The following is a 9,467-nucleotide window of genomic DNA, read 5'->3' as shown; positions in this document are numbered from 1 at the left end:
GTGTATCTTTTTGAATTATAGTTTTGTCCAGATATATGCCCAGGAGTGGGATTGCAGGATCATATGGTAGCTCTGTTTTTAGTTTTTTGAGGAACCTCCATACCGTTTTCCACAGTGGCTGTACCAACTTAACATTCCCACCAACAGTGTAGAAGGGTTCCCTTTTCTCCACACCCTCTCCAGCATTTGTTATTTGTAGACTTTTTAATGATGGCCATTCTGACCATTGTGAGGTGGTGCCTTATCGTAGTTTTGATTTGCATTTCTCAAATAATTAACAATGTTGAGCATCTTTTCATGTGCCTTAAAATGCATATTTATAGTTCTTCCCCACACGCTTACTGTCAGAGTTTAACCAACAGCAAAAGATTGTACACTCAAATTAGGATATTTCAAGAATGGTTATAATAATTACAGAGATAATAATTACAAAGGTATAATAGTTACAAAGATAATCGTGGAATGTTGGTGAAAATATAAGAGATAATGCAGTAAATTATGAACATTAGCGACAGCCCTGTTACCACCTAAAGGCCAAAAGGGATCAGGGAGGAAGAGGTTATCAGAACATGAAAAAGGAGAAGCAGGTAGAGAAAGCCATCTTGAGAGGAACAGTGACCTTTGGTCAACAAACATAGCCGGGCCAAGGTGACTTTTCAAGTAGGGAACCAGGGGAATATATATCCAGACCTTACTCTCCCTATTGTCTGTACCACCTTAAAAGCCAGAGGTCCGAGGGTCCCTCTTGTAGTTGCAAATAGAGTCTTCCGCCCAGCAGAGAACGAGGCAGGAGCCAATGGAGAGTGAATCTGGAGGGACAAACAAAAGATATCCCAGAACACTTACCTACTTTTTCTATTTCTATGATTGTATATACGTATTTTTAATATTTCTATGATTGAGGTAAAAAAATTTTCTTTACCTATTTGTGTTTATTTTGTCAAGTATATGTGTACATCTCCCCTCCCTTCATTTTAACTAAGCAGATTTTTTTTTCTTATTGGTTTGTCTTATTGATTAAAAGATTTCTTTATATAATAAGGGCATCTTAAATTTTTTTCACGTATATTTCTCTTCTTTAAGAGTTCAGCTTTTTCCGTATGCTTAAAAATAGTTTTAGTCATCAATACTTATTCTTTTGTGATTCCAGTTTTTACACATAATTTTTTGTTCCACTTATAAATCATTTTGCTTTGCAGTATAAGATAGAAACATGGTTTTATTTTATTCTAGGTCATAAATGATGCCAACACTATATCCTAAACAATATACCCTTTCCCCCAGTGATCTGATATGGAATCCTATTCTTTTACCAAATACTTATATGTATTGGAGTCTGTTTCTTTGCATCCCATTATGTCCTGTTAGTCTTCTAGTCTATTCTGGTGCAATATCATGTGGTATAATTTTATACAGTTTTAACATATAACGATGTATTTTATTATTTTTCAACATTTTCTTGACATTCTCACCTATTTAGTCAAATGAACTTTAGAATTTATGTTTCAAAATCAAAAAGAAAGATCCTTTTAGAGTTTTGATTAAATTGTAATATATTAATACATTGTTCTGAGGAAAAATAAAGATCTTGTAATATTGAATCTTTCTTTCCAGATAGCATTTTATGTCTCTCAGGTTTTTCAAATGCCCATCACAAAACTCTTTCATTTTCTTTAAATGTGATTCTCTTATTTCTAAGTATTTTGTTTTGGAGGAATATTTTGATATTGTGATTGAAAGCTTTTGCTCCTTGTGTTTTCTTACTGGCTGCTGCTGCTGTAGAGAAAAGCTAATGATTTTGTTGTATGTATGTTGTAACTAAAACCATACCAAATTCTTACCAGTTTTATTGGATTTTCCTCTGATTATTCTAGATTTTCTAAGAAGACTATTGTCTAAGAAATATATATTTTTTCCAATATTTACACTCAGTATTTATTTTTCTTATTATCTCCACAGCAACTTTCATAACAATAAAAATAATAATGCTGATAGCTACAATATTATTTCTCCATTTTTATTTTAATAAGTCTACCTCTGTGGTTCATCATTAATTAGCATGTCAAATATTTGAGATAAAGAACATATGCCTTAATGAAATCTTTCATCGTTCTAATTAACCTGCCTTTCTGATATGTGTTTACCATGAGTTTTTCTTTTTCTAAAATTGGGAATAAATGTGAAGTTTTATCACACATGGCTTTGTGTCACCTACAGTGATGATTACATACTTCATATCCTTTGACTAATTAAAGGTGATGAATTGTTTTTAAAATTGTCCTAATATTGAACCATCCTTCATTCCTGGAATATGCCCTACTTTGTCATAGTATGCCATTCTTTTTAATTGCTACTGCATTCAGTTTTCTAGTTTTGAGATTTTTTAAGAATCTATATTCTTAAGGAGTATTGGAGGGGGTGTTTAATGCTATCTTTGTTAGATTTAAGTATTAGGTTATGGTCACTTCATAAAATAACCTTTCAACATTTTCTTTGCCTTGGAACAGTTACGAGATAGAATTGCTTCAGGAAAAAGATGTGTTTGGCACCTTTCTTTAAAGTAATCATTTAACAACTTTAAAATTTTACCTGTATTTACAAAGTCTGTTCAGTTTTTCTGTGACTTTTGAATACACAGACACACACATATCATTCATCAATTCTCTTCAGCTCTACTTAGGCCTATGGATATTTAGGTCTATTCAGATTTTATATTCTTTTGGGAATATTTGGAATCAGTTTTTTTTATTTTTTCAAATATTTTTACATGCTTATATTCTTTCTCATTTATAGATAATTAGGAAGGAAGGAAGGAAGGAAGGAAGGAAGGAAGGAAGGAAGGGCGATATATAAAGAAAATATAAAGAGAAAAAATATATAAAAATATGTTTGTTTATATTTTTCTCATTTCTTATCGTGCACACAGTTCACATTACAGCTTTTCTAGTTTTATTGATATTCCCCAAAGTTTCAACTCTATTTTTTTTAATCTATTTTTTCCTTCATTCATATTTTTATTATCACTAAGTTATTTTGCCTACTTTCCTAGGGATAGTTTTTTGTGTGTGTTTATTTTTTTGCCTTCTTCATATACACCTAACTTCTTTCAATTAATTAGAGTACATTTTGTAAGCTTATATGGTAGCAGCTGTCATCTTCAATTTTTCAGTTGAGGAAAGGAGAGATGGCTGTGAGAAATTATTGAGGCAGATATAGATTTCAGTGTTTTTGATTAACCATTACAGTGCCCAGAGGCTAGAGAGAATCTGATGATTTGTCATCCCTGAAGAGTCTAGTAATCCAGACATAACAATAGACTCTGTAATGTTATTTAATCATATTTTTATTCACTCATTCATTCATTAAATATCTATTAAGATTTTTTGGTTCCAGACCTTGTGCTATCTTTTGGAGATACAAATATGAAAAGACACAATACCTGCATTCAAGGATGTTGTAAGTCAAGAGGAGAAACAAATAATGTATTACAAGTATAGTAATTACTGTGATGGAGGTATATACATGTTGTCTGGGAAACATATACATAGCACAGAGTTACTCAGGAAAAGTAATAGAAGACTTAGAAAAACCATTTTATTCATTTATATTCAACAAATATATTTTAATATCTTTTATGTGTCAGATAATTTGCTGAGACCTGGGGAAGACATAGGCATAAAAGTCATTTTCCTCATCCTTGAGGAGCTCTCAGTCTAGTGGGAAGTAAATAATCCTATTATAATAAAGATGTGTACCTGATACCTATGCGGACACAGAAGAAAAACTAAGACTGCCAGGAGTCAAAAAGACTTTCTTCACAGAGAAAGTAGTATTTGAGCTGATACTTGTAAGGTGAGCAGGGATTTATTAGATGGACAAAGTGCGGCATTCTAAGCAGAGGGAACAACGTGGGCAAAGGTGACACAGTGGTATAAGAAGGCAAATAGTCTGCTAATGCCAAAGTACATGGTACAGGGTGGTGAGGGATGAGGAAAAAAAGGTGAAAGATAACAAACATTTATTGAACTCTGACAGTGTGCCAGACACTGTTCTAAATATTTTATATAGATTAACATTTAATTCTTACAGCAGCCTAGGAGGATTCAGATAAATGCTGTTATCCCACTTTATAGGTGAAGAAATTGGGCAGAGCGGTTAAATATCATGTCCAAAGTCACACACTGATGAGTGCACAGCCAAGATTTGAGTTCTGGTAGTCTGACTCCATAGCCTATGGTCGCCTGCCTATTATAGACAGAGACCAGTTTATAAAAGGCTTTATATTCTATACCAAGGAATTTGGATTTCACTCCATCAGTGTCTAGAAGCCATGGAGGTGTATTTAATTATAAAATTTACATGATGATATTTTTATTTTAACTCATGGCATTTGGCATATGGATTAGAAGGGATGACTTTAAATGAAGAGCGAAGCAGAGAAAAAAGGAGGCAGCAAGAGGGGCAAACAGCTTCTACAGTCCATGTAAGGGATGATGGAAGCCCTGAGATAGAGCAGTGAATCAGGCAACAGATTCAAGAGTTATTATGGTGGAATTTGGGGATATGTTAGATGGGAATGAGGAATAAGGAAGAATGAAGAATCTACGATGATTTTCAGATTTCTGTCCTGGGTAACTAGATTGAAGTTAGTGCCAGGACCCATGACAGAAAATATGGGAAGAGTGTTCTAGATACTGGCTCTGTATTCTCATAGTTAATATGCCAGGGATGCAAGGATTTTTAAGTACCTGCAAACCAGTCATTGTGATATACCACATTAACAAATTAAAGAATAAAAACCATTTGATTTTCTCAATAGATGCAGAAAAAGCTTTTGAAGCATAAAAAAGTTTCCATTTATGATAAAAACTCTCCAGAAAGCAGGCATAGAGGGAAAATACCTCAGCATAATAGAGGCCATATATGACAAACCCACAACTAACATCATACTCAATGGTAAAAAGCTAAAAGCATTTCCTCTAAGACCAGGAACGAGACAAGGATGCCCACTCTCACCACTTTTATTCAACATAGTATTGGAAGTCCTAGTCACAGAATCAGACAAAAAGAAATGAAAGGAATCAAAATTAGAAAGGAAGAAGTAAAGCTGTCACTGTTTGCAGATGACATGATGCTATACATAGAAAATCCTAAAGACACCACCAGAAAACTACTAGAGCTCATGATGAATTAGGTAAAGTTGCAGGATACAAAATTAATATATAAAAATCTATTGCATTTCTATATACTAAAAATAAACTATCAGAAAGAGAAATTAAAGAAACAATCCCATTTACCATCGAATCAAAAAGAATAAAATACCTAGAAATAAACCTACCTAAGGAGGTAAAAGACCTGTACTTGGAAAACTATAAGACACTGATGAAAGAAATTGAAGATGACACAAAAAGATGAAAAGATATACCATGTTCTTGGATTGGAAGAATTACTATTGTTTAAACAATCATATTACCCAAGGCAATACACAGATTCAATGCAATCCCTGTCAAAATACCAATGACATTTTTCACAGAGCTAGAATAAATAATTTTAAAATTTGTATGAAAACACAAAAGACCCCAAATAGCCAAAACAATCTTGAGAAAGAAAAACAGAACTGGAGGAATTATGCTCCCTAACTTGAGATTATACTGCAAAGCTACAGTAATCAAAACTGGTACTTGCACAAAAACAGACACATAGATCAATGGAACAGAATAGAGAGCCCAGAAATATACCCACACACCTATAGTCAATAAATCTACTACAAAGGAGGCAAGAATGTACTATGGACAAAAAGTCTCTTCAATAAATGGTGCTGGGAAAACTGGACAGCTACATGTAAAAAAATGAAATTAGAATATTCTCTCACACCATATACCAAAAAAAAGTCTACCATTTCAGACTCCAGATACCATGACAAAGTCATTCTCCCAGTAGTTTAATGAACACAGTAAAACACCAGTCTTGTTACCAGGTTTGGATTTTTGCTTGCTTGGTTAGCATTATCACTAACACATCCAGATAGCCCTTTCAGAAAGCCCACTCTACTGAAAGATAATTTTTATCAGTAACATTGCTAAATAAATTCTGACTCTAGGTTAAAAATAGAATATTAATTTTTTTAAAAAGTCATTCTCATACCAGTTGGTTTCTGATGTTTGGATATCTAAGTTTAATGTAATTGTATGTACAGGTTCTTGGGCAGAAATGATAAATGATAATTATATGTACAGGTTCTTGGTCAGACATTTTCAGAGCAGTTCTATAGTTATTCTAAATTCTTATCCATTGTCAATAAGCAAAGTTCCATGAATGTGAAACCCTAGTCACACAGGAAAATACCAATGTCAGTGATACAAAATAAGACATAAATTGTATAGAGGAAGTTTTACTTTTATGCCCCTAAGTGGATATTGTATAATGAATAGTAAAATTGCATATAAAACTGTCTAATAAAAGGAAAGCTAGATTCTGTATTTTTATATTATAATTATTTTTTTACAAAACCAAAGTAGTATAATTTGCCCAAAATATAACTTACTAATCTCCTAAAGTTAATTTGCAGAGGAACATGCAACATATTAAAGTTCTTTGCTGATAAACACAAAAAATTTCGGAAAGTTATGAATTGTCAGTGATTCCTCTCTCCTTCTGTTCTTACCATTTCACAAGGCAATCGGTCTTTCCTTTGAAAAAACTCCTCACATATGATGCATTTGATTGGAACCAACACCAAGGTCAAATCTTTCTTAAATCATTCAGTTCTGCCTCATCTCTTTCTATCACATTTGATCCAGGAACTTGTAGTGAAACAAAAGAATAATGCTTTCCTATATGTGTGACTAATAAAAAAGTAAACATCAGTGGTAGGGAATATGGTTACACAGTACATTGCTAAAATGAGATACAGTTTCCTGTTCTCCCGTATGCTATAGTAATTGATATAAAAAACCTGAAGATATTCTGTACTGGCTTTAGTTTGTCTCTCTATAAAGTTCTCAATGTTTGTGTTGTTTGTGCATTTTTTTTCAGTCAAGAGAATCCATTCCATTAAATGACCTAAAGTCAGAAGTATCGCCCCGGATTTCAGCAGAGGACCTGATTGACTTGTGTGAGCTTACAGTGACAGGCCACTTCAAAACACCCACCAAGAAGACAAAGTCCAGTAAACCAAAGATCCTGGTAGTTGACATCCGGAATAGTGAAGAGTATCCTTTACACATGAGGTTGTTTTAAAGGGTGGTACTGCTTCATTCACATTGCTTCCTTTTAACTTAAAGGGCATGTGGTAGGAACAATGAACATAGTTGGGATTCCTGTGAATTCAGATAGCTAAATAACTCTCAAACTGGATGCCAGAACAGACTTGCATAATGTTTCATAAGATAACATTACATACCAGAAACCTTTAAATATTTCCCAAACAACACCAGAATAGTGGGCTGTTTTCTTGGTTTTTGTGTTTCACTGCTGTATATTGCTGTTCTTGTGGGAATTTGAATCCTTCCTGGTATAGATAAAACTTTAGCAAAGATGAAGAGTAAGTATTTACTTTGTCTACCTCAGCCTAGAGAGGAAAGTGAGCCAGATCTCAACACTGAACTTTTATTTATTATAATTTTCAAAATATTGGCTTATAGAGAACATGTTAAAGTATTTTCCACTGACATTTTAATATTAAATGTAGCATAACTTCTGGTGGTTTTGCTTGGCATTAAAGTATGAAAAGTTACAAAATAGTAATAGTTCAGTCTTTCTGCTTATATTTTCATCATCTGTCAGATTTTTGTAAAGCATGCCTTGATGCTCTATACTCCAGAATCTAGGTGAATGATTTTCAATTTTTTTTTGAACCAGGTAACTCCCTTTTAAAATAAAATCTTTCTTAAAAACTCAATATATAAAATATAAATGAAGAAATTTTTTACAATTAATTTTCTTCATAAGTTAACATTTGTAGCATTTACTAACTAAAAATGAGGGTTATATGTAGATGAGGGTTAGCAGGTTGTTGGTTTCTTATATGCTAAAATTGGCATATAAGTTTTCATGCACATATTTTCCATCATAATTTTTGAAGTGAAATTTTGAAATGAAATTCAAACCATACATTTACAGAACTCCTGAAGCAATCCCTAGAATCTTAGGTTACTGAAAATACAGTTTGAAAGCCTGCTATTTCAAATGGTACATCACCATCTTTTTGTGATAAGTTTCTACTTTCCCTAAACTGTGAGACCCCTGAGTTTGGAGAGAATATAAATGTTCATGTTCCTGATGTTATGGCCTCAGGGATACTAGAAGTTCCTTAGCAGGGTAGATGAGTGGACTCCCAAAAGAAGCATTCAATACCAGTGGACTGGTTGGGGACCCCTGATGTAGAAGTTCTTCTTATCTATTACTTCAAGGGTTTAAAATACTTTTACTTTTTTAACTTTTTAGTTTGTTTCTTTTGGTTGAGCCTTTAGTTATAGTCTCATAAAACCATCAAAAAAAGCATAACATTATAGTGCTCTATTCTAATGTTAAGCACTATTACTAAAATAATTAAAGCAGTTTATGTACACACTGCTCTCCTGGTATTTCCTTTCAAACTACTTACCTACTTGAAATTTTAAAATATACACAATTTGAAAGTGACATTCAATCCGAGTTTTCCAAATCTTGTAGACCGACTTTATTTTTTATTGATATTCTCCTTTATTTTCTGTAGGATAAATATAAATAGAACAGTAGAAAGCAGAGCAGCTCACCTGAACATTGTTCTCTGATAAGTATAGGTGAGTTGCCCAATGTAGGAGTACCTTTATATCATCCCACAATACTTGGTTAAAGTTTGGAACTAGGCAGAGACCTGGCTTGGTTGTTGTACTATCTACAATTACAAGCCAAAGGAAGATAATCAGTATTTCTCTGTGCCACTTTAGACTGAGGCTGGGTCCAAGGGAATGAAGAAAGGAAAATAAAGTCACTCATCTTTTACGACCCTCCCAAAGGACCCAACATGTGAAAATTTCTAAATCCCCTTTTGAAAGCCTGATTAAAAACCAAAATGTCTTAATGTTAGGCCATTTATCCTCACAACATTCCTAACTTTTCCAGGATGCTCTTACTTTGCCACATATCTACTTCTATCTCACCTCTAAATAACAAGTGTTGGCACATGTATATCCATCATAGTGCTTTGAGAGAAACCACAAGCTAAATGACTTCCAAAAGTCATTGGTTATCACTAGGTCTTTTCTAGTATCAAGAAAACAGTGAAGAATGGAGAGCTGTGGGTTATAAAATCCCCTTTGGTTGAGGAATCCAAACTACCTGCATATGGCCTTCCAAGGCGGGAAAACTCATGGACCTTTTAAAATGTCTTATGGGCTTCCCTGGTGGCGCAGTGGTTGAGAGTCCGCCTGCCGATGCAGGGGACATGGGTTCGTGCCCCGGTCCGGGAAGATCCCACATGCCGC

The 9,467-nt window shown here is 33.7% G+C and overlaps 1 protein-coding gene across 2 annotated transcripts in view; it reads left to right on the top strand.

The window, feature by feature from the left end:
• Positions 1-9,467, top strand: part of TBCK (TBC1 domain containing kinase) — a 240,719-nt gene that overhangs the window by 190,988 nt on the left and 40,264 nt on the right. For both annotated transcript variants that reach the window (XM_024119218.3, XM_024119217.3), the window contains exon 24: positions 7,036-7,211. In XM_024119218.3, coding sequence (XP_023974986.1) covers positions 7,036-7,211 — 176 coding nt within the window. The remainder of the gene's footprint in view (positions 1-7,035; positions 7,212-9,467) is intronic.

This window comes from Physeter macrocephalus, chromosome 7, assembly GCF_002837175.3.
Source record: "Physeter macrocephalus isolate SW-GA chromosome 7, ASM283717v5, whole genome shotgun sequence".
In the NCBI taxonomy this organism is placed as follows: Eukaryota; Metazoa; Chordata; class Mammalia; order Artiodactyla; family Physeteridae; genus Physeter; species Physeter macrocephalus.
The sequence above is the reverse complement of the archived record's forward strand: the minus strand, read 5'-3'. Positions and strand labels throughout refer to the sequence as shown.